Below are 27580 nucleotides of genomic sequence, written 5' to 3' on the forward strand. Positions count from 1 at the left end.
GGGCTGGGGTGGTGGGTGGGGATGGGTGATGTGTGACTAAACTGCCCCCACCTGGTATGAAATGGAACGTGCCATAAAATATGTAAATTTAAATTACACGCTGAGACAGTGAGCTAAAACTTCATTTAAGCTCAGGTTAAGTATGTACCTCCATCATTACTTTTAAGGAATAAAGGAATTTCTATCACGCACTTCATACACAAAGTAATTTAAAAGAAAAATATACATATCATAGGAGAGGGAAGAAGTACAAAAAATGATCTCTTATAGTTTAGTAACACTACATATTGAGCCTCCAACACGAGATTTGTCTATTTATTTATTATTTATTCATTGCTCTTATTTATTCATTGTATGTGCCTTCTTGTTTTCACTTTTTGTATTGTTTACTTGAATGTTTTGTTTGTCCGTGGACCAATATAATATTATATAATATGTAATATGTCTTGTCACCGTGGGATAGTAGGAAACGCAATTTCGGTCTCTTTTTTGTGTCTTGACATGTGAAGAAATTGACAATCAAGCAGACTTTAACTTTTCAATTCATTTTCCAACTTCAGAGCTTTACATTTCTGCAACATCTTCAAGAGATGACAATATACCATGTTAGAGCTTCCCTGTTTTTATATACCATATTTGTGTCAATGAAAGTTTTAAACCTTTGTCCTAATACCTCAGACATGAAGAAAACTAACTATGCATAACTCAGTCTTTGCACATTGTTCAAAAACAAATCGCGTAACTCACTTTGCAGGATGGGATAGTGATTTTTTTTAAGGGCATTGTGGCATGTGACCACAGCGCATAGATAGCCAATCAAATGGTAATATGTTGCACCACGAGGGTTTTACCTTTTGGTACTATTGCGCATGCGCAGTTCATTTCGAAAATGGCGGCCGTACAAGGCGGTATGGCCGACGCTGTTGAAATAAAGGACATTAAAACGGAACCACCCGTTGATGCCGTCGTAAACAACAACGCAAATGATGGAAGGGTACTTTCTGCGTCCCCAGGGTCCGGTGCTTCGGTTGGAAGTAACAAAGCCGCAACAGGAACCCTGGAAGAGAAGCAGACACTGCTGGCAATTCTGCAATTCCTTAAAAAGAACCAACTGTCCGAGTCTGTCGACATTTTGCGTCGAGAAGCTGGATTACCGCAGGATTTTTTCGATTCCAAGGGTGGTGATACCTCCTCGGTTTCTGGAGGTGCATCAGGAACGGTGGAAGAAGGAGCTCTGGATGCCAACTCTCTACTGAGCCGGGTGACATCCTCCTCCGAAACTCAGGCGCCAGTCAAAGGTGCGTGATATATAAGTTTGCACACGAAGATTTTGTTTTGTGATTTTCATTTTACAAAACACTGACGTGTATGATCTTATGCGTATTATTTTTGTAATTATAATTAGTATCCCTCATATCCATTTTGATTTCTGTGCAATAATTTCGTTCGACAGAGGATATTATGTCCCATTCATTTGAGGTGTACTGTAGCCAATAGTACTTCGTAATATTTTTCCCTTCGTACAGCTCATTAGATGTGTGCGAATGGACAAAAATTCAGGGTAGACTATTTTGAAAAATAATCTAATTTAGCACCATGTTGCGATTTAATATGCAATTATTTTTTTCAAAGGTGCTTTTCCCATGTTTTTCAACAAACACAACCAACAAATTGATCAGTTTTACTATAAATACTTTTTTTTAAATGCTTGAATATGTTGGACTTTTAAATTCGACTCATGAACGAACGAAGGCAAATGAACTATATATTTGAATGAAAGAAAGTTCATTTCTACTTCGATTAGTGTTGCTAACTTCATAAATCGATTTGCAATCCAGTTAATTTGCCACAATTTTGATTAGCCTATTTTCCATTGAAAAGTAAGCGATCGGCCTACGTCTATCGATGCCTCTCATTTCTGCAGGCGTTTTTATAATATTGTATAATATTGTATATGATATGCTAATATTGAATATTAACTTGTTTTTCAGCCCCACCTGCAGAGGACCAACCAGATGTGAGTGTAGTTTTATCTGCTTACAGCCAACAGGGAGACCCAACTCTCTATGAGGTTTATTACAGCGGCTTAAAAAAGTTTATAGAGACAGTTTTGGACTGTCATCGAGCAGAACTGTCCCAGGTTTTCTACCCACTCTTTGTGCACATGTACCTGGAACTGGTATACAACAACCATGAGAATGAAGCCAAGGCCTTTTTTGAAAAGTGAGTTTTCTTGTCATTATTTGTTTTGTTTTCCTATTGCGCTTGCCATTTTAATAATAACCTGCTGCCCACCCATCCCAGGTTTCGCGGGGATCAAGAATGTTATTACAGAGATGACCTTCAAGTCTTGTCAGGTTTGACAAAAAAGGAGCATATGAGAGGCAACGAGACTCTGCTCGACTTTCGCACCAGCAAGTTTGTCCTGCGCATCTCTCGAGACTCCTACCAATTGCTCAAGAGGCACCTGCAAGAGCGCCAGAACAACCAGATCTGGAATATCATCCAAGAGCACCTCTACATTGACATCTTTGATGGCATGCCACGAAGCAAGAGTCAGATCGATGCCATGTCTGGTAGTTTGGCTGGAGAGGGCAAGAGAGAGGCCAATAAGGCAAAGGTTAGCATGTTGTTCATAAAGCCTTAAAAATAAGAATTAAAATAGTTTTCTCAAAGTCAGTAGTCTGTCTATAAGCGAGTAACACACATACTGAATACAATTCAATTTCTCGGAAAAGTACTAATTAATTAGTAGACCTGTTGTAACAGGCTGCCAACTGATTTATTTTTTTATTCACCTCCTTTCAGGTTTTTTATGGCTTGCTTAAGGAACCGGAAATCGAACTGCCGCTCGATGATGAGGATGAGGAAGCGGAGAATGAGGAGGGCAAACCCAAGAAGAAGAAACCTAAAAAGGACAGCATGGGCTCCAAGAGCAAGAAGCAGGATCCCAATGCACCATCACAAACAAGGTATAGATTCCTTTGTCATTCTTTTGGAAAAGATTCACTTTAATAAAACTAGTTTGAGCGTCAATGCAAGCCTCCTGAATTTCCTGAAAAGTGCACTGTGTTTCTCAGGATACCTCTTCCGGAACTAAAAGACTCGGACAAATTGGACAAAATCATGTACATGAAGGAAGCCACCAAGAGGATCCGACTGGGACCAGATAACCTCCCTTCTGTTTGCTTCTACTCTTTTCTCAACGCATACCAGGTCCGAATCTCTTCTACTCACTTTTCAGTCGGAGTTCAAGTCCGTTAAATCTAAACTGAATTGTTGTATCCTGATTTATTCCTCAATGTTTCCTGCAGGGTTTAACTGCTGTTGACTTCACGGATGACTCCAGTTTAATTGCAGGAGGCTTCGCTGACTCCTCAGTCAGAGTGTGGAGTGTCACTCCGAAAAAACTACGCAAAGTCAAGTCTGCAGCAGGTACACTGCGTAAACAATAGCAGTCGGCATAAAACCGGTTGGAAACTAAGATTGGCCCAGGGCCAATGGTTTTCCTAACAGTTGTATCGCGGGCCGAAATTTCATCATCAGGCAAAGCCTGTTTTTCCCTACGCAAAATATTTTCTTATCATGAGAGATGTCATGATATTGAAAGCTCACGCTGTTGATGCCAAGGTACGATAATGATTGCAAGCTCACAATGCGGTAGTAAGCCTCAGACTTCTAGAAGGTGATGTAATGCATGGATTTTTTTGGGTCAACCTCTGACCAGTGATTGTTGTCCTCAAGCAGTATTTTGCACAATGGAGCTAACTTGGCATTGTTTCTCTTGCCAAAGACTTAAACGTGATTGATAAAGAGTCAGATGATGTACTGGAGAGGATCATGGATGAAAAGACAGCGAGCGAGTCCAAGCTCCTGTACGGGCACAGTGGTCCTGTTTATGGTATCAGCTTCAGCCCAGACAGGTAAGAAGCAAGGATCCCATGCCCTCCTGAATGATCTGCTTTGGCACAAAAGACATGAACGAGCTCTATATGATCCGTGTAATGATGACTGACGTGCACGTTTAGGAACTACCTGTTGTCGAGTTCTGAAGATGGCACAGTGAGGCTGTGGAGTCTCCAAACCTTCACCTGCCTGGTGGGCTACAAAGGCCACAACTACCCTGTGTGGGACACCCAGTTTTCTCCTCATGGCTACTATTTTGTTTCCGGGGGACATGACAGAGTTGCCCGGTAAGAATTGTGGACACTTGTTTGCCTCACCAATTTTGAAGATCATGTTTGTGTGACACCTTGAAGCAGGTGCAAAGATCCACTCTCAGACTGGGGAATGAATGAAATGTATTGATAATTTGAGTTTATCTGATTTTGTTTTTATTATTTTAAGTATTTTTGTAGTTTAAAGCAGCGTATTCATTCACAATAGAGTTGCCAAATTTTCATCTCTTACAACAAAAGTTTGACCAGCGAGTTTAATTCGCATTAAGAACCAACATGAGCGTAATCGGTTTGTTATTGTTTTCCATATGAGAAAGGGTCTCTCGATTTCACTTGTGCAAAACGTTGCCAAAGAAATCATCAATCACATCTAATCTGTCCCTCTTCAGTCTGTGGGTTACAGATCATTATCAACCTCTGCGGATGTTTGCCGGTCACCTGGCGGACATCACTTGCACCCGCTTCCATCCCAACTCCAATTATGTGGCCACGGGTTCTTCTGATCGTACGATCCGCCTGTGGGATGTCCTGAATGGAAACTGTGTTCGCATCTTCACTGGTCACAAGGTAGATTTTTTTTTTTTTTTTAAACTCTTACTTTTCTGAATGTGTATTTGATGTATTGTGTCTTTTAAATCTGTGTTTCCGAAGACAAGTCTAACATCGTTGTGCCGCATTTTGTAGGGTCCAATCCATGCTTTGACATTCTCTCCCAACGGGAAGTTTTTGGCTTCGGGAGCTACTGACGGTAGAGTTCTTCTTTGGGACATTGGTCACGGACTCATGATTGGAGAGCTCAAAGGCCATACAGATACCATCTACTCTCTGAAGTTCAGCAGGGATGGTGAAATTCTTGCCTCCGGTGCGTAGTCAATAAATATGTCGATATTGTCGAATATGTATAATACACAAGAATCTTCTTTCTCCCAGGCTCTATGGATAACACAGTTCGCCTGTGGAATGCCATGAAAGCATTCGATGATTTGGAGACGGACGACTTCACTGCAACTACAGGACACATTCATTTACAGGATAACTCACAGGAGCTTCTGCTTGGCTGCTACACAACTAAATCCTCACCTGTCCTTCACCTTCACTTCACTCGCAGAAATTTGCTCTTGGCAGCAGGTGGCTATAATCCATAAGACTTTTAATTGAATTTAGCTTGAAATGATTTTGATATTTTTGGACAGTGTGACAAGCTCTGATGACAAATGTTTGATATTCGTCAATTCTTAAATTCGACCGTGATGTAGGACCTAAATACGTTGTCCTAATACGGCACCATTGTAACTGATAACTAAGTTAGAAATAATGAGGTGCACAGCTCAACATGTGGGATGCCACTTTTTGTATTATAGTGTTTTTATAGATAAACATGTAAATAAAAATTGTTTTTATGTTTTCGGCATCAATGGTCTTTATTGATAACATAAGGAAACCAAGCAGACATTATATTCCAAGCACATCCAGCTGCCTACTCCACTCCCAGCAGACAAAATCAATTGTACATCTGTAAAGGACACAAGCACAATACAGTTGACTAATGCATAAGTGTGTTTTGGTACAATTAGTCAAGAGGTACTTACTTATTTATACCAATTTTACTTCCCAGTGACTGCGGCTTGTTTCTTGGGCTTCAATTTAAAGAAGAGGCCAATTGCTGCTAGGGTGGCATATGTGGCCAAAACGCACTGTGAAAGTAATTCATAAAGCAAATGTATACAGTATATTGAAATGTGAGTTGCATAATAGCAAATGGATTCCGCTACTGTTGACTTACATTTCTCCTGCCGACCATGGTGTAGGCGTTGAAGTACTTAGCAAACCCAGTAAACTGGTGCTGGGTTCCTGCGTCATGACCTCCCATGATGGTTTGTGAACCTATATCACAAAGATCAGATTGGAAGTTCTATGACTCATTCTAGCACCTATAGCATTATTTGAATGTCAGCTCAATTATACTGGTGTCAAAACCAGGAAATTGTTGCACTTCTCTGAGTTTATTTTTTCTTGTGAGCGAAGAATTGCAACCACAGTTCATTCAGCCTGACATTGACGGGATGGTCACTCACGCTTATGAGCATACCAAGCTAACCGTGAGCCGTCTACACAACATTAACGTTAGCTAGCGAATGAATTACGGCACCCCAAACGTGATCTTTTAAATTATGCGAGTAGAATGTGATGACATTCATGCAGTTAAAATGACATGTAAGCAACCATAAAATCAAAATGTAAACTTACCTTGAGCAGAAGACCCTTGACAAGATTGCGAGAAGACTGTGCCCTTCAACGGAGGCCTCGATGCTAGAATTGAAAGGAGGTCCCGCCTACTTTGTTGAGTTCTTTGTTACTATTGGTCTAAAATGACGACGATCACCAAATGCGATCACTGAATGGCCAAGTGAGATGTCATCAACTTGTACGTGGTTGTGATTCGCCAGGCTATGATCCGCCCAAACAAATTCTTCTTCCGGGTCGTGGTAATGGCGTGCTGAACAGCATGTGAGTTTTTAAATCTTCCATTGGCTATTTACTTTAAGCAATCTTCTCGTGACCACATGCAGGAAGACAGTTAAATTCTCATGTAAAGATGTTAGCTACTCTGTTCACTTCAAATATTCAATGTAATGCTCGTTGATATTTTCCACGTGTAGACCATTCGTCAAACCTTTCAGCTTCGTAGTGTGATGAAACCCGTAGACATGTGTTTACAAGTACCCCCTTTGTTGTGATAAACCCGTTATTATCGTAATGGCCATTGTATACATCCTGTGTTATTTCAATTGTTCACATTTGTATCTCGTACATGTAATTGCATTTTCATTTTAAACGGAAAAAGAGACACCAATGATCAAGCAGGTTTTGAGATGCAAATTTCCTTATGCTGTATTCCATTTGTTTTTGTAGAAATCTGTAAAAAATAAGACATGGCATCAGCGGAGGATGACTTCCCTCGAGGTGGGACATTTGGGAAGACTAGTGAAAGTAAAATAACCGTGCCGGTTGAGGTGGATAACCTTTTCAAGGTATGGTTGATCTCCTTTCTTCTATCCAGATTGGGCATGCTGTGCAAAATACTCAAAAACCTCTGTATTCTCACATTTCAAGCTGCTTCTTTACTGTTCCACATGCTCAAAGTAGTTTGTTTCTTTACTGCAGTCAAATGAAAAAGAAGAGCCTAAGAAAAGGAAGGTGGAGTCCAAAGATGCCAAAAAGAAAGCCAAGAAGCAAAAGACTGTTGAGACGAATGAAGATGACCTGACGCTCAATGCACCTGCAAAGTGTGTGGAAATACTACATTCCAAGGTAAAAACACAATTAAGGAAAGCCACACTCATTACAACAAGGCAATATGAATTAAAACAATTATAAGGAACTCTAAAGAATTAGCTCATCTAGCTCACAGGTGTCAAACTGAATGCTTGCGGCCCAATTACAACCTCTAAGTCATTTATGTAACCCTTGAAATCTTGCCACCGTTTCTGAAGAGTAGCCATAAAAAAATGCAGGGGCGATTGAATATTATGGTGCGAATATTAAAGTTTCTCACACAGAACATATTATCTTAGGGCCACAAAATGGAACTGCCTCGTGTTCTTGCAACACACCTTCTCTGCAAACATATACATACAGTTCACCTCAGCCCAATTTCCAGTGACATTTAAAAAGCAGTTTCTAACTCCTCATATGGAGTAAAAGTAATGCTGGTATTGTTTTCATTTCATTATTTTAAGACTGGTCATCTTTGCACATTTATATCCTCAATTTCCTTGAAAGAAGAAAATCGTTTGTATTTTTCTTTGAGGAAGAAAAACAAAATGTATGCATGCACTGTTCGTTTTTCATTTTGGTCTTTCACTGTATTGACCCAGAGAACAACTCAAAACCAGGGTACATAATTATTTGGGGCATACTGTTTCATCCCTAGTGTGATTGTATGGTTTCACCGTAAGGAAAATATATTTAAAATTGTGATATTTCTTCACAGCATCTAAAGGAAGGCACGTTAATGCTGGGCTGTGTGAAAGATGTTTCAGACTTTGAGGTGACCGTCGGTCTACCTTGTGGTCTGCAAGGCTTTCTCAGCGTCAGGAACATCTCTGACTCGTACACCAAGCTGCTCACTGAGCAACTGAATTCAATTGACGTTGAGGTGGGTGTTTAGTTTTGTTGTGACCAGTTTAGCTTTTCCAACTACGTAAATGCACACAATTGGAATCTATGGTTCTATGGTTCAAGTGACTTAGTCTGACCTGCTGTTGTGGTTTTTATTTTTCACAGGACATTTGTGCTTTGCCATACCTCTTCCATCCGGGCATGGTGGTGAGATGTGTGGTTGCCAAATTGGAGACCACCAAAGGAGGTGCAGCTAGCATCCAGCTCTCCATCAATCCAAAGCTCGTCAACAAGGCGTTCACATCAAATTCTATGAAAGTTGGCATGGTAAGTCAGAAGTCAGCACCTTTTAACCACAAAATTCTTTCCTCACCACTCAACAACTGTCTCTGTTTATTGTCTCAGGTGTTGAGTGGATGTGTTGAGAGTCTTGAAGATCACGGCTGCATAATCGATGTTGGTATCAAGGGAACCAAAGCCTTCCTTCCCAAGAAAGCTGACACAGATAAACAGAACAGTAACAATGGTATTGCAAATCTGAATTGTTTTATTCTTTTTCTCTAGCAAACCTTTTTTAAAATCACCGGAATGACTATAGTTTTTTTTCCCTTGCCTTTTCAGAGCTCAAAGTGGGCCAGTATATAACTTGTCAAATAAAAGAAGTGAAGAACGATGGACGTTTGCTGCAACTCACCGCCAACCCCTCGGCTATTCGCCAAGCTTTTGCTGAATCCAAACAAGGATGGACCTTGACTAATCTTCTTCCGGGACTTCTTGTTAAAGCAACAGTCAAAGGGGTAAGGGGTAGTTCTCATGCCTTCTTACTCTATGCTGTCAAAATTCAAATTACACCCCAACGTACGCACTGGCTGTATACACAATTTCACGACAATTTGTGATGCCAAATGAACTCTTGACAATGCTAAAATCAAGCCTGTATTGCAGGTGACCAAACACGGACTTCAGTTGGGCTTCCTGTCCTCCTTCAGTGGTCAGGTAAACATCCTTCACATGGAGCAAGAGATGGCTGACAGTTACAGCGAGGGAAGCAAGGTGATGCTTTTATTTGTGATCAAATCTAATACACTAAAATACTAATACTTTTTGCAACCAAGCAATTTTTATTTCTCGGAGAAATTCCCACAGTTATCTCACCTAGTGGCAACTTCTTAATGTTGTTGTTGTCAAATTAGGTTAGATTAAAGTGTTTATATTTGTTGTTGTGTATTTTTGCCTCATTCGTGTAGGTTCTGGCCCGTGTGCTGTATATGGAGCCATCCACCCGTTTGGTAGGATTAAGCTTGCGTGGCTACCTAGTTCAGCCTGCATCCCAAATCAGTACCGTCCCTGCTTGTGGCGACCGCATCGGAGAGGTAGTGAAGGACTGCAGGATGATCTCAATGCACCACATGTCTGGAGCTTTTTTGGAATTACCTGACAAGACTATCACATTTGTACATGTGAGTAGCATTAATGGTTCAAATGGATATTTGGCCTGGAAAAAAACTCATCTGAGGTTGCCTGATGCAATTTGTTGTTTGTCTTGATAGAGGAACAACCTGAAGGAGTACAAGGACCCATCTAGTGAGAACAAAATACTAGCCATACCCAAACATACTTGCAGGATAGTTGACTTCAGCCCCATGGAGCAAATTCATTTTGCTACTTTACGCAGGTATGTGAAAGTTTTTGTCTTCTGCATCTTGCCGCCTTGTCAGTCGGTGTCCGACTGATTTCAACTGATTTTCAGGAGCGTGGTACAAAAACCCTTCTTTCGATATCATGATCTAAAGGCTGGTCAGATTGTAGAGGTAGGTGCTTCGACTCCAGAAATTTACTCTGTTCTGGAAGTTATCGAGAAAATTTATGAATCCTAAAAAGTATGCACAGGTTGATTTTTTGTTTTGTCTGAACCAAGTCTTGCATGTCTCTCCCTTAAAGGGCAAAGTCTCTGTTATTCTGAATCATGGCATGGTGGTGCACGTGTCGGACCGTATTCGAGGACTGGTGCCTCATAACCACCTATCAGACATTGTCTTAAAGAACCCCGAGAAGGTGTACGCCGAGGGCATGAAAATCAAATGTCGGGTCAGTCCATCTTTCAAATCAAGAAAACCTCCTGTTAATCGGATCATCTTTCCAAACCTCTTTGTTTTGTTTCTGCTCTTTTTGTCCTCAGGTGCTGTCAGTGGACGTAAACAGCCAAAAGCTGTTTTTGACCCGAAAGAAGACCCTCATAGCCAGCTCCCTGCCCTTATTCCTTAGCTACAGTGACGCTCGTCCTGGACGACTGTCTCACGGTTACATTGTCAGTGTCAAAAACTTTGGCTGCATCGTTCGGTTCTACAACGATGTAAAGGGCCTGGTGCCAGCCAAAGAACTCAGCTCTGAATTAATCCTCAACCCTGAGGAAGTCTTCTATGTTGGTCAGGTAAGATCTTAAGCTCTGACTCTATACATGAGCTGCAAATACATGATCTTTTTTCTTTTCATTTAAGGAGACATATGGGAAACACACTTTTTGGTGCAAATATTGAAATAGATATCCAAAGATCTTAGTTTTCCGGGAAAATTGCTGTGTCCGTCCGTGCAATAAAATGCATTCGTTAGTTCTAAGCCGTGGCCACGCGCTTGTTTTTCACATTCTGAGCTTTGCTTCCGCGAGTAAAAAGAAGCAGCCAGCTGCTACAAACAGTGCCTGCCGAGTGAAGTGAAAGAGGAAACACCGGCAGCTTACTAGTTGTCCATCAAATGAAAGTCAGACTCTCTCTTAGGACAGCAGGATGAGGGTTGTTGACTGTTTTATATTGATGAAAAAAAAAAAAGCCTATGTCTCCCTTTTGAAAGGTGTTGAAGGCCAGGGTACTACAGTGTAATCCAGCGAAAGAAAAGCTACTTCTCTCACTTAAGCCTGCGATGGAGCGAGAGACAGAAGAAACTGGAAACGCCCAATTTGACTGTGAGGTGGGAAAGGTATGTTCAATACAAAATAGCTACTCGAGATGTAGCAATTTATAAATCTAACTCTGAATTACTTCAGATAAAACTGAATAGGTTTTTACTCCGTTTGCAGTTCTACACTATTGCAATTTGTGCCTTTAAGGAGGAATGGGGTTAATCAGTCAAATCAGTTACCAAAGTAATGATAGTAACAGTGCTACTTCCTGCTCAATAGTTTTTGCCGACTGTCTATGTTGCAGAGGCTGGAGGCCAAAGTGCTTAAGAAGTCAATCAGTGGTCTAGAAGTGTCCATTCTTCCCGATGGTGTCCGTGCCTTCCTACCCACCTTGCACCTCTCGGATCACGTGTTGAACTGCTCTTTGCTGCGGGAGACCCTGCAAGAGGGAGACACCGTTTCAGACCTCGTCTGCTTTCAGCAGAACACGAAACAAATTGTATCCTAGTTATTATTGGAATTAAGAATGTACTCTCATCTTGACTTTGATTTATATTTTCTGTCGATTGTGCTGATTTTTTTTCCTGGCCTTTTTTAGTGTTCCAGAAATTGTCTTTGTTTTCCTTAAGTTTCTCTCTTAGATTGTCACCAAGAAGCCACTGGTGATCTGGTCACTGGAGGAAGGAGAGGCTCCTAAGGATTTCTTAGAGATCACAGTTGGAATGCAGATGATTGGCTGGGTCAAGAACATCATGGACTATGGTGTCTTTGTTGAGTTCCCCTACGGTCTTGTTGGCCTTGCCCCAAAGTCTGTGAGTAATGCGTCGTCATCGGCAGAAAATATTTGGCGGTTTTATTTTCTCTCTTCAACGACCATCACTTTTGTGCCAACTGATTTATTTTCCTGTCTGCTCACTTCAAGGAGATTCCTGATAATTTCATTGCTAATATAGCGACCACCTTCCAAGTTGGTCAGACAGTAATTGCTAAGGTGACTAATTTGAACGAGGAGAAGAAGCGATTCCTGGTCACCCTGCAAATTTATGAGGTCACTATGCCAGAGGGATCTGCCCTGATCAGACTGATTCACGCTGTGCAAGAGAGACGAGCTGTGGCCGAAATGATTGCAACAAAAGGTGGGACGTTTTGTCTCGATAAACTTGACAAAGCCATGTAAGACAAATCAAAGGATGACCTTTCACTTTGAAAGCAATTAAACTTTTGTTCTGTTATTTTGATCTGCTACTTAATTTCAAGTCTGTTTTAAATAGCAAACATTCTTTCCTCAGAAGCCAAGGAGCCTTATCAGCAGCTAGCTGCTCTGTCTGTTGGCCAGAGGCTGAAGTTGACGTTTGACACAGAGAAGGATGACAAAAGCGCCAACTTCAAGTCCGATGAGTTGGTCGGTGCCACCATACAGGCCAACGAGCGCCATGTGATGGGTATGTTTTTATGATCCTTAAGTCAAGTCAAGAATTGGTATCCTATGATAAATCCTTCTTGCCAAGCTTCAGACAAAATACTGTATAGCATATAGATTAGGGGATGGAATGGATTGGATGGATGGATGGATGGATGGATGGATGGATGGATGGATGGATGGATGGATGGATGGATGGATGGATGGATGGATGGATGGATGGATGGATGGATGGATGGATGGATGGATGGATGGATGGATGGGAGTGCAAAGTGCATTTCTGAGCACATTAATAAACCCAAAAAAAAAATTATAGCGATAATTGAATATGAGGAAGAACATCCATGCAAACAAGTGACACGGCTGCTTCATATAATAAGACACATCATTTAATGAAATCATAACATCAACTCAGTGGTGAGGTGAAGATGCTTCATGTTTTCAGTTCTTGTATTTCAAAATAAAATGATGTAACATATTGAATGCTGCAAAGGGAAGGTAAGATCATGTACATTTTTACATTCTCTTGCTTTCTTACAGACATTCAGTTGACCCCTGGACAGAAGGTTACTGCAGTTGTCCTTTATGTTGACATCCGGGCCACTACTGTCCATGTCTCCCTCCTTTCCAATTTGGTTGCCAAAAAGAAAATGGTAAATGACTTTGTCTTACATTAATTTCCCCATTATATACTGTACTGAAAAACAAAGTCTGGGTGTATTTTCAGTTTTCACTTTGTATTCCAGAAGACTGTACCGCCTTGCATACTGGAGGCAGTTTGTTTTCTAAAACAAAGATTCATGGGTTTCAGACCATTGATGACGATTAGGAGATAATACATATGCATTGTGTTTTGATGTGGACCTGTCATAATCACTGTTTGTGTTTACAGCTGACAGAAGGGAGCAAGTACTCTGCAATTTTGCAGCACATTGACAAAGACCTAGCCATCATCTCAGTGGACGACACTGCTCAGCTGACTTTTATTCAAACACGGAGACACTTAAATGAGGTCAACCTAACAGACTCGGACAAGCTGTTAGAAGGAATGACTTTAGACGTCGAGGTTGTCCAACCCAGCTGCGAGCAACTGCAAGGGCTCCCTCTATTGTCATGGAAGCGACCCCGAACCAAAGGACTGGGCTCCGTTTCAAACCAGATGAACGCTGACACTGGTTACCAATTTGGAGAAATCTTGCAGGGCAAAGTCCGGACAATAAAGCCCACCAGCATTCAGATTACACTCAAGGATAGAGGCACGGGCTATGTGCATGTGTCTCAGGTGATGGAGGCTGCAGAAGTGTTGCCAGGATCCTTCCCCACGTCTTCGGTCAAACTGGGCAGTGTGGTCACCTGCAGGGTCATTGGAGAACGAGAAGTCAACAGTAACAGGTGACTGCTGCTTATGTTGTCTTCCTCATTATTTAAGTTTATTTTTTATTTTTTAGAAGTCTCTTTTTGGAACTTTAAATAACCTGTTGTTTGTTTTCTTTAGATTTTTACCCATTTCCCATCCAAGATTCAAATACACCTGCCCTGAGCTCACACTAATACCCAGGTAAGTAACTGATTCATTACTCATTGGAAAGCAGCATCATTGATTGAATGTACATTTTATTTTGTTTTTGCCATTCCTGTCCTTCACATGTTGCCACAACACAAATAGCAAACTGGATGGGAAATTGGAGGCCAAGTCGTACACAGCTGAAAAGAACTTGCGTAGTTACAAGGTCGGACAGGAAATTACCTGTTTTGTTTCAAAGGTGGGCTAGGTTCCAGTTTTGCATCAAACATATCCTCTTACTGCAAAGCTGAGATCAGATCTGTGAATGGGTTTGCGATTGTCTGCAGTTTCATCAAGAGAGCAAGAGTTTGGAGGTCACCTCTGGTCTGTTTGTTTCGGGGACAGTGGAAATGCTGGCTATGATTACTGATCTGAAAGTAAGTTATTCTACCATTATTGTGCAATGGAACGTGCATTTACATGCTGTCAAGTGCATACCTCAGCAGCAGGTGGTGCTGAAAGCCATAAACATATTCTCCCAGTTTTGAAAGTTCCATTTGACAATACACTGCTGTCGCAGTCAATGAAAGGAAAATCATCAAATAAAACTAAGTGTTCTCCAAAGAAGAGATAATAATTTGTGATGTTATACAAAGGAAACGTGACAAAAACAGGACTCTGCCCTTATATTGTTTCATTTGTCATATTTGAGGATTCCAGTCGCCTTGAAAAAATGTACAAGCTTGGCCAGGCTGTTCAGGCTAAAGTGGTCAAAGTGAGTCCCATGTCTCAACAACTGTCGCTGTCACTCACAGGTAGGATGCACCCAATTCATGTATGATGGAAAAAAAAAAGGCTGAAGAGCTGCTGTTTGTTTTGTAGGCATTTATAAACTGGAGGCAGGCGATATCACTTGGGGAATGGTGACAAGTATGGCGCCACACCTCGGCCTTGTGGTCAAACTCCCGTTTAGTTGTACGGGAACTGTGGCCATCACTGACCTCGCCGATGCATACAAGCCCAACCCGTTGGCCGCATTTAGCAAGGATCAGCTGCTGAGGTCAGTGAATGCAACAACCAACTACAATACGAAAAAACAAAGTTGTTTCCCCACTCTCTGTGTTTTATAGCGAGATGGTGTTTGAGATACACAAGTTTTGTGATTTCATTACTCAGTCAGCACTATTCTTTTCTCTCAGGTGTTACCTTCTGGGCATTGAAGATGGCAAGTGGCAGCTATCGCTTCGACCATCAAGGTATGATATCTGACAGATACACTCAAAAATGCTGGTCTGGAACTTGTAACCTTAGTGCTGCTGTTGATGTTCCTCTTCTCCAGGTTGAACCCACAACAGGCCAAGCCAGCAAAAGACACAGAGATTTTATCCTTAGACAATCTACAAGAAGGCCAGTTAATTAGAGGCTATGTCAAGTCTATCAGCGAGCGAGGGGTCTTTCTAAGGTAACCAACCATGTTTTTGTATATGTACAGGACGAGCATGAGAAACGTCGTGTCATGGTCCACTGAAGACCTGAAGTGAATGATGTCTTTTTACTTCTTCCAAGGTTGTCAACCAACATTATTGGGAGAGCCGAGCTTCAGCGGTCCACCAAGTACTTTGTTAACAACCATAAGATCCTCTGTAATCATCTGCCACCCAGCACCCTGCTCACCACCAAAATTGTCAGGTAAACCTGCGACCGTTCATTCGCTAATAAAACCTCTGACACTTAATCCAAATTGAACATTTGCATTTAGTTATCGTATTTTTCCAACTATAATTGTTACGAGTAAAAAAACTCACAAAGACAAAGCACGTCGCTCTGTAGTACAAGTCGCATTTTGGGGGAAAACGCATTTTACAAAAACAGCGACCGAGAGCTGTAGAGCTCAGACTGGCAACTAAAATCTCTGTTTCCTAATTGTGTTGATGGCAGCAAAGGAGGATTAGAAACTTTCGCCTCGACCTACTGAAAAGTTTTTCTTTTTAATTTAAAATGGATTACCTTAACATGAATCCCACACTGTATTGTGGCCAAAGGTAGAATGCTTGTCAGTTATTGCTCCAGTTGTTTTGTTTGGTGTTTGCATTTTGTCCCCGTTCTTATGTGGGCTCCAAAAACATGCATGTTGGGTTTATTGAAGGAAGACTCTAGACTATGTTTAGGTGTGAATGTGACGATGAATACTCAAATATTTATGCTATGACTGGCTGGCGACCAGTCTGAGGTGCACCCCACCTCTTACCCAGTCAGTCATCTTTTATCGCTTCTCGCTCATGATAATCATATTGAGAATAAGTGGTATAAAAACTAAATGGCTAAATTTATCACATGCATCGGCAGTGAGTGTTTCTTGTAGCACATAGTGAAATGGCAATAAGTTGGGTTTGATGGGACTGTGAGAATTGCTCCAGCAAACATATTGCCTTAGTTTGGCTCTTTGTGCACCACGGCTTGTGCAAGATGTAACATTGCGCCCGTCTCTGTTTTTGTACTTCAGAATCGACAGAAAGGAAAGGTTAGTTGACCTGTCCCTGCTCACTATGGACACTGGGAAGCCAGACATCCTTCCGGAATCCCTCCATCTGCCGCTACGTCTCCAGGGAGAGGATAAGAAGAAGTACAACCTTGAAAACAAAAAGAAACGCTCACTGTCAGAAAGTGAACAGGTAACAAAGTAGTTGGAAAAGAGTTCAGTAAAGAGTCTGGGCATTTATCTTTTGGTTTTTTTCTATTAACAAAAACTATGATGCATACTCTTATATTACCAGACGAAAAATGAGTCGGAAGCCCCGAAGAAGAAGAAGAAGAAGGAGAAGACGGAGAAGACGGAGAAGACGAAGAAGACGAAGAAGACAAGGAAGACGGAGAAAACAACAAACCTTATAGACAACGACAGTGGAGTTGAGGTGTACTTTAGAGAGGAAGAGGATCAGGAAGACAAAGACACCCGATCTGCTGCTGTGAATGTAAGGGAAATCATCTACATTGTTTTTATTTCAGTCCCATTTAATCATGCATGCACTCATAACTCAATGTCTCGACAGGTCTCAAGTTCCTCAGGTCCTATCAGACTGGAGGTTGCAGCAGAGTTCTCCTGGGATCTTGGCTTGAGCTCACTGAAGCCTGCCACAGTAAACAAGCATGCAGACTCAAGTGATGAAGAGGAGGACCAAGATGAAAGCAGCAAGGTACGCGTTGTGTTTGCTGTTGCGACTCCCACTGTTTGTCTCACAACTTCTTTCCCTGTCAGTCTCAGAAGAAAACTCGACGTGAGCTGGCGCAGGAGAAAAAGGTGGCGGAGAAAGCCTTGACGCAGCGGGAGATTGAGTTGATGGACCCTCAGCTCAGGCCCCAAGATGCGGGAGCGTTTGAGCGCCTGCTCTTGGCCTCTCCCAACAGTTCCATTCTCTGGCTTCAGTACATGGCTCACCACCTGCAGGCCACCCAGATCGAGCAGGCACGAGCTGTGGCAGAGAGGGCACTTAAAACCATTTCTTTCAGGTAAGATTAGAGCTTGCCGATAAAGAGCTCCCCCCCCTTTTGGCAATGGAAAGAAAATACATTTCACTGCTTGCATTTGTAAGGGACGCTGTTGTATGTCCTTTTCTATTTCAGCTTGTATTTATATTCGCCACTTTGCATAACCTCCTTTTGTTGCCTCTTTAACTCTACTCCACTCAATCTAAGTTTACAACTTCCCTATGCTTGTCGTTGCCTTTGTTGTCAATATCTTTGCCAGAAAATAATTTTTGGGGGCTTTTAATAAAAAAAGAACTAGCTATGTCTGGATTCAGATGTGAAGATGTACAGTACAAGTCCATTTTCAGTGGTTGTTTTTCTATTTTAAATGTACTTTTTTTTATCTCCAGAGAGGAGCAGGAGAAGCTGAATGTATGGGTGGCCTTGCTCAACTTGGAAAATTTGTACGGCACCCAGGACAGCCTCAAGAAAGTTTTTGAGCGAGCCCTCCAGTTCTGTGAGCCCATGCCCGTCTATCAGCAGCTGGCGGACATCTACACCAAATCTGACAAGATCAAGGTATTAATTACCCGCTAATAATTTGGACAACAAATTTGTAGGAACTAACAGCAAAACAAGATAAGTAAGTTAAAAGATTTTTGTTGCATGAGCTAAACATTTTCTGTGTCTCTGTTTTGGCCAGGAGGCGGAGAACTTGTATAAGTCAATGGTGAAGCGTTTTCGTCAGAACAAAGCGGTTTGGCTCAGCTATGGTGCCTTCCTGCTTCAGCAAGGCCAGAGTGATGCTGCCAGTGCTCTCCTCCAAAGAGCACTTAAAAGTCTACCATCCAAAGAAAGTGAGTATATCACGATGCTCTGTGGTCTTTTCATGTGTTTGGTACCAAAGGCAGAAAAACGTGCAATGTATTACTACACTAATGCAAACTACAGCCACAATAATAAAATCTTGTTTCATTTGTACTTTTCCCAGTCTTCATATTTATACAGCTTATTATGTTGTTTTTATTAGCTTGCGTAGGTATGCCTATTTTGAGTGTTTTTTCCCGCTGCAGCGATCTAGACCAATTTATAAACATTGTGATTTGTCCCCAGGTGTGGATGTCATCGCCAAGTTTGCTCAACTAGAGTTTCGTTACGGAAACACGGTAAAGGGTTTTGCAATGTTTGACAAAGTCCTGACAAGCTACCCGAAACGCACAGACCTCTGGTCTGTTTTCATCGACCTCATGGTCAAACATGGATCACAGAAGGAAGTCCGGTAAGGCCAAATTTTGTTGTTTTTGAGCTAGCTAAACATTTCAGTCAGTTCTTTTCTTGATTTCAGAACAAGTTAAGAAAGCTTATTGCATGTTTACAATCATATTCCTCTAATTTATCACACAGGACCCTCTTTGATCGTGTGATCCATCTAAGTGTATCTGTGAAGAAAATCAAGTTCTTCTTCAAACGCTACATGGAGTACGAGAAGAAGCACGGCACTCCACGAAGCATCCAGGCTGTCAAAGAAAAGGCTGTGGAATTTGTGGAAGGCAAAAGCAGTGTAGCGGCCAGCTCGTGAATCTCTCAGATTGTATATTTGCGTGTGGACTCTGTGCTTGCAGCTACAAAATGCAAACAGATTTTTAATTAAGAGTTGACTTTTTTTTTTACTGTCAATGCTTTCTTGAAACTTGAAGACAACTTTTATACAGTGTATGTATTCCTCTATAAATCTAATTGGATCAACCAGAATTAGGAATTTAACTGACTTATTTCATTCCATTCTCTGGATGAGTTTTTCTTTTAATGCGTAATAAATCATTGTAGAGCATTGCCATGACTCAATAAATCTACTATCAGTACAATACATTACATGACATTTTATTTAAAAGCAACAAATACAAAATAACAATATATATTGGGACACATTTACATACAATACATACACGCTAGTTGTCTACCCTCTTTTAAAAGGAAAGTTCCTGGTACACAATCAGAAAACAAACAAAAAAAAAACTGCCTACTTAAATCCTTTATGCTGGTCGTGATGTCATCCAGAAGTTGTGATGTCATCCTGTGGGCGTGGCTACCGCTTGACTGCTTGATTATTTCTCCTACCGTACACAGTGGCAGTATTGATTGTAAGATGCATGTGTGTTATGGTGTGACTGATGTGGTTTGTGCTGGCTGGATTGGTAACACCCCTGAGATGGTAGAGGTATAAGTACTGCTCCTGCTCAGTACTGCTTCTGTCCAGCCCATCAGTGCTGCAGTTCTGGTGCCTCCTCTCCATTCGGGCTGTTGCTGAGCAGTGCAATATGGAAGCTAAGCGAGGACCAATGTAATGAAAAAATTTCTTATTTATACATCCTCTCCCTATCTCCTGACCCTACCAAATCAAGTTTGCTTCCGTCAACATCCAATTCCCACCTAAGAATATTGCTCAAAGGTCAGCGGCAACACGGCCACTTGGGATCATAAACGTCATTGCCTGCGAGATGATCATCTCTCGTCGTATTTCAAATGGATGTTTTTGGGGTTTTCTTTTCTAAGAGAAGTCTGGTTTCATCTGTTCCAAGCTCACACCTCCTCTGGCTCCATAGGTCCTTCAGCACCCTGTGGGGCATCTGTGTGGAGCCGCAAAATGGGTTTGTTGCACATTGGGCACACGCTGCGGATCTCCAGCCACTTGAGCAGGCACCTGAAAGCATGGAAATTGTTTTTAGAATAGGGCTGAGGAAGAACTATATTCATTTTGAACAGTACACACAAAATGATACATTTAAATGTAGGCCTTGTTGGAGCTTGTAGGTGGCTATTGGTGCCTTGTCTGCCCCCATGAATAAATAAATAAATTCTTCTAATATGAACACAAAATAATTGCTGTTTATTAACTGGGCCCAGATGTTGCTTTAAAATAATACACAGCCATGGGAAAATTTGAGACGGCCGTGATTTCTTGAATTTCTTGTTCAATGTCTGTTATGACCGGTGCCACTAAAAGTGTGGCAGGTGAGTAACCGACACAAAAGAAAATATGGAATGCTAAAAATGCCTGTTTTACCTACGTGAGAACTTCCGAAGTCATTTCGGCCATTGTCATAAACAACGTTTTGGGAAATGTCTCGATCAGCTCTTGAATTCATATTTTAGGTGCTGTTTTTATTTGATTGAGGCCCAAACAAATATACCTTTAGTTGTACTCAGCATTTATAATGAACTGAAAGTTGATTCAACAAGTGTGCCCTCATATTTTTTTTACGGCTGTATTTGCAATTTAAATACAAATGCATCTTCATTATGGGCAAGATGATTCACGCTCATAATAACACTGGACTAAAAGAGTGCTGATTTGCGCCATGGAACTCCCGGGCTGAGAATACTTCCCACTTAGGCCCTGGCTCTTGTTTATTGTCACTCACATTCTTTCGTACTTAGAAAAAAAAAACTGTTTAAGTAGCTAGAGTCAAAGGTTAACTGGCAAATATAGCCCCCCCCCCGCCTCCAGCATTTATCTTATTTTGTGGTATTTTATTTCCTCACATACCTTTCTCCCCCCCCCCCTCCATTTTGTATCTCTGCCTTATGAGAATACACTTTTTGCATTTTTAGGTACACTAAAATCTAAAAGATCTGATATTTCTGAGAATGATTCAAATTTTTCCATGCAATTTCTACTGGATTTATATTAACACAATCAACTTTATCACAGTCTTAAATTCCACAAATATTAGATAATGTTGTTTGTTTCTAAACACTCACTTCTTGTGAAATGCGTGTGAGCACGGGCACACTCCAAGTTCATCTCTGGTCCTAAATTCTTCCAGACACACGGCACAGGTTTGCTGCCAAAAGCACAACAACAATGAGATGAGGCCATATTTTGTGTCATCATGTTTGTATAATTCATGACAGGCCTACGTTTTGTCAATCACTCAAACAATAAAAAAGAAAAGACTTGTAAATTGCCAGATGTCCAATGTATCCATGTTTCAGTGCATAAATCCAAGTGTTGTTTATGAATTGTTCTTAACATAGCTGTGTCTATTTTGGATTCTCAAAAACTGAACTTCCCCCTCCGTCTGCCTTTGATAATTTTACAAGAAGTCATTTACAAGACAGCAAACAGAGAAATGTAGCTCTTACTGTATGATGCGGCTATAATAAGCACGGTTATTCTTAGCAGTACTAAATTCGGCCACTGGAAGATCGGTAAGCACTTATCATAGACGAAAGAGATTTCGAGGACATGTGTTGCATGTTAATGATATGTGAGGATTGAACTCCTTCAATATGTTAGACCACGCGTGTCAAACTCAAGGCCCGGGGGCCAGATACGGCCCGCCACATCATTTGATGTGGCCCGCAAAGACAAATTGTGCATCAAATCCGTGTCATTATTAGAATTGCAAATTGTCTTCACTTTTAATATCTTTTTAAAAAATATATTTGACCAGTTTTTACTCGTCTGATTTGAAAATGAGTTATTTGTCAGTTTGTTTTGTAGCTTTTACTGTATATAATATGAGGTGTTCATACATTTATTTGGGTTGACAGTCATAATGGCCCTCCGAAAGAAGCTATGACTAATGCGGCCCGTGAAAAAAAATGTGTTAGACTATAGATAGCTCAACCTGGCTTATTAAGTCAAACAGAAACATGCCACCAAACAAAAATATCAGAAAAGGTGGATTTCAAAGCGTAACTATTTACCACCATTTCCTGAAAAACATTTATATTTCTCTCACTACGGTGGTGGTTGAACTATCTACTACACCCCCATGATCCTTTGCATGAAAAGTGGGAGGAATTTCCGGTATAGCGTTTTACTTGGAACTGTTGATGCAACTCAACTTTCCATAACAGTTACAGACTTTAACAATGTGCAAATGCCAGTTGATGCAGCTTATAAAAGAAAACATTTCAATCTCGCTTCCTGCTAGTCTAGCGAGGTAGGAGGACTACAAAGTTGCAGTCACATGACTAACTACATAACACGAACTCTATCGATTCAAACTGAGTCTAAAAAGCTCTGAGGCGAATCAGTACCCGTACAGTCACAAAGTTGGTTGTTTTTCGTTAAACGAGGGTGGGCACAGTCTTATTTAGCTTTATGTTGCTCGATGTCATGAAACTTCACGTGAACATCGCTCCTTATGTCGAGATCAAACGCCCGCCGCAAATATCAGAATGATCGACTGATATTTTGAGAGTATTCAAATGTGTTTCAAAAGGTCAGAGGTCGAAAATCTACCCTAATGTACATAAAAGCTGCACAAAACAAAATGACTTACTCCAAGCAGGCTGAGTTTCTTGCTTGCTCCCTTCAGCACCACCTACAGCGAAAAATGAGTACGGAAGAATAAACATACAGTGTACGTACTCGGATGTCAGCACTATCATATATATAGATATAACTTCTTCAGATGAGGTATTTATCCTGAACTGAATGACCTCATATTACTCCTCAGTTTGACGCATAGAAAAGCTCATCTAAAATTAGCTTCAGAATTGTCGCATTGAGTGGACCCTGATGGACTCTTCTAGAAGGTGGTGTTATGTTGCTCGGCTGAATGAAAAAAAAAGCCTGACATACTGTGGTAGGATTTAGAGCCTGCCTCAGAGTGTGCTGTTACACGTGCAGTGAGTGGCATACCTCGTTGTAGCTGAACTGATCCCTCGTCCCTTGTTGTTTCAACCTGCCACAGAAACAAGACAAAAAGTACACTTAAATGCTACACAGAAAAGTATTGGGGTAAGAATTTCCATAGTTCAAGACTTTCAGCATAAAAGCGGCCTTTAGAAATTTCTTTAGCATTCTTGGCATTGGGGTGAATGGTGCTTTCTTAGTTGAGTCAGGTTAGGTCTATTTAGGAAAAATGTTACTTGTTATGAAAACAGAACTGTCAAGATATAGAAATTCATTTTCAGAACAGTTCATCTGAATTTCCATCATTTCAAAATGGTCATAATATGTCCATTATGCACATTCACATTTTTTCCTAAATAAAGGCAGACGTCCTTTTTTTAGTGTCACGGGCCATTTTAATGTCAAGATGTAAAGAATGATCACATTTGGGGACCTCCTGTAGCCACATAATCCTTTGGGATGTTATCTTTAAGCTTGTAGTTATACCTTGCTTCAGTTTGTGTTTTTTTTAATGAGTCATTTTAGCTTGATAACACTATTAAGAGCACAGTGTGCATTTTTTTTTTTTTTTTTTTTAGCTGACAACTCAAAATAAAGACTGCATTTCCAGCTTGAAAACACTCATCTCTCTCTCCTTCCCTAATTTCATGCGTCGTCGATGTGCTGAAAACGTGACACGGCACATACGTGACATCACTCTCTCACACGGGACTGTGAAATTGAAGACTCCTAGAATGCCTCACAATGTTCAAACAGTATACACCAGAGTTTCCTTTTCTTATGTGAGTGCCTTTAATGTGTGAGAACTGTATTGTGACGTTAGGATCATTCATCAACTATCATTTATGTTGCATGTACAATATATGTGCAAGGTGATTAATCATTTAACACCAGAGACCAAAACCAGCACACCACATATATTTCCTATTTTAGGGGTGTTAAAATATTTTTGCTGCTGTTCCAGAGGTTCAAATTCTGTCACATAGTCATTTGATGTTTTTGTAATATTTTTGAATGAAAAAAATACTGTAATTAAAGGATAAAGCATCGTAATAAATGTTCACAATAGGACTACATACTATAAACATACAATGTGGCTATGTGGCGAGACCGCACTGCTGTCTCAATTGCTGTCGATATTCCCGTCTCCAATTCCTTTCCCGGGTATACAGAACAGGCTCGGCCCAACTCTGCCCTCATCCCTCGTACCTACCGGAAAAGGTAGCAGCAGAAGATGAGACTGAGCATGAAGACGAAGAGGCCGATGCCCAGTACAATGACATACACATTGAGTGGCAGGTGATACATGTCAGATGTCATGCTGCAGTCGTGTTCAGAGCTCGGAGAATTCAAACCGCACAGGCATCCTGCCAAAAAAAAAAAAAAAAAGATCATCACGCTTATAACATGTACATTTATTGAAATCAAATCAAATTCAGGACATTTCAGGGATATCTGGAACTGACTTTGGAATATTAAACATCCTCATTAGTTTCCCGTAAAGCCTCTCTGGGTGTCTGCCGTCTCTAAGTGGAGTGTTTTTCCTGTTTGGTCAGAAATACTTGATGATGCAAATGTGTCCATGGAGCTGTGGCTGAGGCACAGTGGTGGCAACCCTAACCATCGTTGGGCTACCCGTTAATTGGCTGTGAAGTAGACAAACACAGCCAACGGAGACCGACACACCACCATCTGTTCCCCAGACTCAATAGAGTAGTCTAGAAAAGTGTGTGCACTTGGGGGTTGAGGACTTGTCGTGTGTAGTGCAGTGTATGTCTGTGTTTGTTTGAAAAGAAACGTGTGTGTTGCACGGGGGAAGAGTACGAGTAGGGGGGGGATATATTTAAAACGAGAATGAAGTCGAGACCGAAGAGCCATTTGGCAAAACAAAAGCAGCGGAAGACTCACTTCCACTAGCCACATGTGACCCTATTAATTTGCAACAAGCAGGCTCTTTGCCAGCCTCTAAATGTCCATGTGTCTCTCTTCAGAGTCAATGAATGGGTACAGCTTGCACTGTGTGGGAGGTATGATAATTTGACAGAGCTGGAGGTTGGGGGATTTGAAAGAAGGGGGTGGGGCAGGGAAACTTAATGAGAGATAGACTGCTTGGGCAAAATGGATACCAGGCCATACAGGAACTAAAAATGGAATGAAATAAGGGGTTGTTACCACTCTGTATCTTAAACGACTTCCGCACCTCTTAAGATGACGATTTTTTAAACGTGTGTTTTATGATTATTGACCTAGAACGTGTGAGGTTAGTGTTGGTGGATTTGAAGAAGAAAAAAAGTACCATCCCAGTCCAAACCAAAGTTATTTGATGAGTCGTCAAGTTCATCAACACCAAACTCCTCCAAGCGTGCCATTATTATTTACCTTGTGTGTCTTGTGAGGACACAACATTGCCTTAACCAAACTCTACCCACAAATTTGGTACCATAGAACTGACAAAAATATCTTGATGAAGGAGATGAAGGATCAAGACTTAGTGTGGGTGCCAATTTTTTATGAGGATGGATGGATGGATGGATGGATGGATGGATGGATGGATGGATGGATGGATGGATGGATGGATGGATTGACATAGCATTTGATAGGTGTCCCGCAATCCATTGTGTACATCACTCAACCAGGCACAAAACATTCACATAGATTGAGGTATAATCATAATAATAATGATAATAATAATAATAAATAAATAAAGCTGCGATAGCTGCATGACTGAAGTGAACATGAACTTGAATGCACCTTATTTTGAGTGCCCTTTGTCACACACCTTTGAAGTTTGTTGAATCCATCACACAGAGCCAGTAAACTATGAAGCTAGTTACAAGCTGTAAGTACACCAAAAGACATGGTGGGCCTAATCTTTAGTATTAAACAGATGGCAGAGAAATACACTCACTTACCGTTACACCATTGGAATGGTTGCATGAAATTTGATTCCTGGGCCAGCAGCAATAAATTCAGACCCTTTAAGAAGAAGAAGGCTGAGCTTGAATGGAGGCCAAACTCTTGGACTGGTGGTCGGAGCCTGGGATCAGTCACTGTGTGCCGAGCTCCTCCAAATACAAGCCTTAAGTTTTTCAGATTTGCTCAGATTTCCATAAATCCTTGAGAGGTGTGGTTTTGTTGGCTCAGCAGTCTGTGGGACCCAGCATTCCCAAATCTGGATTAAGCACTTGGTGTTAAGATTGGAATATTTGGGACAAGAGTTTGGACCGCGTCTAAAATCCTCATGTGCTCCTGGACGCCAGTATGAATGATGTCATCAGAGAAAACAAAGAAATCTTGTTGTGTATTTTGGACTGTCACTTGCCTCATACCGTGGGCTATTTCGCAAGTTGCCGTCAAAATGTGAATCATGCGCGGTCATAACATCATCAACAGCGCAGTCATTGTTTACACTCAAAGCAGACAAAGACCCTCTCCGACTTGTGTTTTTCTCGGCTGCAGGATCGTCTCCAATGTCATCCGCCGATCACAATGACAGTCGTCGATCAATGATGGTAATAATCTGGCTTTAGTCTGCTTTGTCTTGCCCCTTCCAAAGCTGCTTTTTTTTTTAACAGAGGATTTTGGCGGCTTTCATTCTCCCCCCTCTCATGTCCTTTGCCGTCTCCTCCTCCACTCCACTGATGTTGCAGAGGGTATTCCACAAGCCAAAGATGTGCACCCCTCAAAGGCCAAACAAAGTGAGGAGCGCTCCACAGCAGAGCAGTCCTGAAGCTGGCATTGCCCTTATTGCTGCTGAGTGGTTTTTTTTCTCCCCTCACTCAGTGCATGTGTGGTTTTGTGTGTTTATATGGAGATGGGGATCCTCTTCCTCCAACCATCTGCTCCTTCAGAAGAAGACAAAAATGGACAAAGGCGGTATCTGTCTCAGTCAGTCTCTCGCACCTCCATCTGGCTTTGTCATGTTCTCCTCTTCCTCTTTCAGTCCATAACGCTTTTTAAGAGTAAGCCTGCAGTCTGCCTTTCCGATGTCTCCTGCACTGCTCCCTTCTGCTCTGCTCTGCTCTGCTCTGCTCTGCCTTGGGTTTGTAAACAGATCTGTGCTCATGTGACCATCCGTTTTGCCTCGCAACTCTGCTCGGCCTCAGCCCTCCCTCTGCCTTTCTCCTCCAATCTGCAGGCAGAAGGAAGGCAGAATGAGCCAGACGCTGACAAATGGGAGGCCTGCAAGCATGCTGATGTGTCCTGTCTGTACACCTCTCCCATGTATGTGAAAGGGACAGCAAAGAGGCTCTTGCAGCAAAGTCAAGCAAGGGAGGCCTCGGTCAGCTGCAAGCATGCATGGCTGATGTCCTGACAAACAAAACAATGTCATTTCTGCCAAGTG

The 27580-nt window shown here is 41.5% G+C and overlaps 4 protein-coding genes across 8 annotated transcripts; 2 read left to right on the forward strand and 2 right to left on the reverse strand.

Annotated features, from left to right (window-relative positions):
• The first annotated feature begins 848 nt into the window (after positions 1-848).
• Positions 849-5589, forward strand: taf5 (TAF5 RNA polymerase II, TATA box binding protein (TBP)-associated factor). Its single transcript, XM_085911466.1, has 11 exons — positions 849-1298; positions 1992-2223; positions 2305-2620; positions 2809-2972; positions 3081-3216; positions 3315-3435; positions 3794-3923; positions 4029-4193; positions 4568-4745; positions 4863-5040; positions 5109-5589. The coding sequence occupies exons 1-11, from the start codon at positions 890-892 to the stop codon at positions 5321-5323; spliced, it is 2244 nt and encodes a 747-aa protein (XP_085767592.1). The 5' UTR covers positions 849-889; the 3' UTR covers positions 5324-5589.
• Positions 5570-6553, reverse strand: atp5mk (ATP synthase membrane subunit k). Its single transcript, XM_085911467.1, has 4 exons — positions 6426-6553; positions 5962-6062; positions 5768-5872; positions 5570-5691 (listed from the first exon to the last, which is right to left on the reverse strand). The coding sequence occupies exons 2-3, from the start codon at positions 6046-6048 to the stop codon at positions 5783-5785; spliced, it is 177 nt and encodes a 58-aa protein (XP_085767593.1). The 5' UTR covers positions 6049-6062; positions 6426-6553; the 3' UTR covers positions 5570-5691; positions 5768-5782.
• Positions 6554-6558: 5 nt separating this feature from the next.
• On the forward strand, positions 6559-19450 carry pdcd11 (programmed cell death 11). 4 transcript variants are annotated; one of them, XM_085911468.1, is made up of 36 exons: positions 6559-6686; positions 7092-7210; positions 7344-7490; positions 8173-8337; positions 8466-8627; positions 8706-8826; positions 8922-9097; positions 9246-9353; positions 9548-9760; positions 9851-9975; positions 10051-10111; positions 10242-10388; positions 10480-10731; positions 11148-11273; positions 11501-11695; positions 11838-12008; positions 12119-12332; positions 12486-12638; positions 13157-13269; positions 13509-14008; positions 14112-14174; positions 14283-14379; positions 14468-14557; positions 14833-14935; positions 15003-15180; positions 15320-15376; positions 15460-15582; positions 15687-15809; positions 16624-16792; positions 16895-17092; positions 17171-17314; positions 17377-17627; positions 17996-18164; positions 18289-18442; positions 18699-18864; positions 18990-19450. In XM_085911468.1, exons 2-36 carry the CDS (start codon positions 7112-7114, stop codon positions 19162-19164), a joined length of 5508 nt encoding a protein of 1835 aa, XP_085767594.1. In that variant the 5' UTR covers positions 6559-6686; positions 7092-7111; the 3' UTR covers positions 19165-19450. The 4 variants fall into 4 exon arrangements, with proteins under 4 accessions (XP_085767594.1, XP_085767597.1, XP_085767595.1 ...); XM_085911471.1 differs by having other exon boundaries at positions 12489-12638; XM_085911469.1 differs by having other exon boundaries at positions 6678-6768.
• On the reverse strand, positions 19325-27257 carry LOC147056691 (RING finger protein 122). Of its 2 annotated transcripts, XM_085911473.1 has the most exons (7): positions 26148-26157; positions 24521-24602; positions 24326-24444; positions 23242-23284; positions 22880-22921; positions 21348-21430; positions 19325-20286 (listed from the first exon to the last, which is right to left on the reverse strand). In XM_085911473.1, the coding sequence occupies exons 3-7, from the start codon at positions 24433-24435 to the stop codon at positions 20166-20168; spliced, it is 399 nt and encodes a 132-aa protein (XP_085767599.1). In that variant the 5' UTR covers positions 24436-24444; positions 24521-24602; positions 26148-26157; the 3' UTR covers positions 19325-20165. The 2 variants fall into 2 exon arrangements, with proteins under 2 accessions (XP_085767599.1, XP_085767598.1); XM_085911472.1 differs by lacking the exon at positions 24326-24444 and having other exon boundaries at positions 19328-20286; positions 24449-24602; positions 26148-27257.
• Between the last annotated feature and the right edge of the window lie 323 nt (positions 27258-27580).

Source organism: Syngnathus leptorhynchus, chromosome 5 (genome assembly GCF_054491065.1).
Source record: "Syngnathus leptorhynchus isolate UIUO chromosome 5, UIUO_Slep, whole genome shotgun sequence".
Lineage (NCBI taxonomy): Eukaryota > Metazoa > Chordata > Actinopteri > Syngnathiformes > Syngnathidae > Syngnathus > Syngnathus leptorhynchus.

Coding starts and splice junctions, on each gene's coding strand:
- taf5 (XM_085911466.1), top strand. CDS start 890: ATGGCGGCCGTACAAGGCGGTATGGCCGACGCTGTTGAAATAAAGGAC. Junction 2,621..2,808: donor GAGAGGCCAATAAGGCAAAG/GTTAGCATGTTG, acceptor ACCTCCTTTCAG/GTTTTTTATGGCTTGCTTAA. Junction 3,217..3,314: donor CTTTTCTCAACGCATACCAG/GTCCGAATCTCT, acceptor TGTTTCCTGCAG/GGTTTAACTGCTGTTGACTT.
- atp5mk (XM_085911467.1), bottom strand. CDS start 6,048: ATGGGAGGTCATGACGCAGGAACCCAGCACCAGTTTACTGGGTTTGCT. Junction 5,873..5,961: donor CCATGGTCGGCAGGAGAAAT/GTAAGTCAACAG, acceptor TTACTTTCACAG/TGCGTTTTGGCCACATATGC.
- pdcd11 (XM_085911468.1), top strand. CDS start 7,112: ATGGCATCAGCGGAGGATGACTTCCCTCGAGGTGGGACATTTGGGAAG. Junction 7,491..8,172: donor TGGAAATACTACATTCCAAG/GTAAAAACACAA, acceptor ATTTCTTCACAG/CATCTAAAGGAAGGCACGTT. Junction 10,389..10,479: donor GCATGAAAATCAAATGTCGG/GTCAGTCCATCT, acceptor TTTTGTCCTCAG/GTGCTGTCAGTGGACGTAAA.
- LOC147056691 (XM_085911472.1), bottom strand. CDS start 26,172: ATGCAACCATTCCAATGGTGTAACG. Junction 24,603..26,147: donor ACCATTCCAATGGTGTAACG/GTAAGTGAGTGT, acceptor TTTTTTTGGCAG/GATGCCTGTGCGGTTTGAAT. Junction 21,431..22,879: donor AGAAACTCAGCCTGCTTGGA/GTAAGTCATTTT, acceptor TGCTTTTGGCAG/CAAACCTGTGCCGTGTGTCT.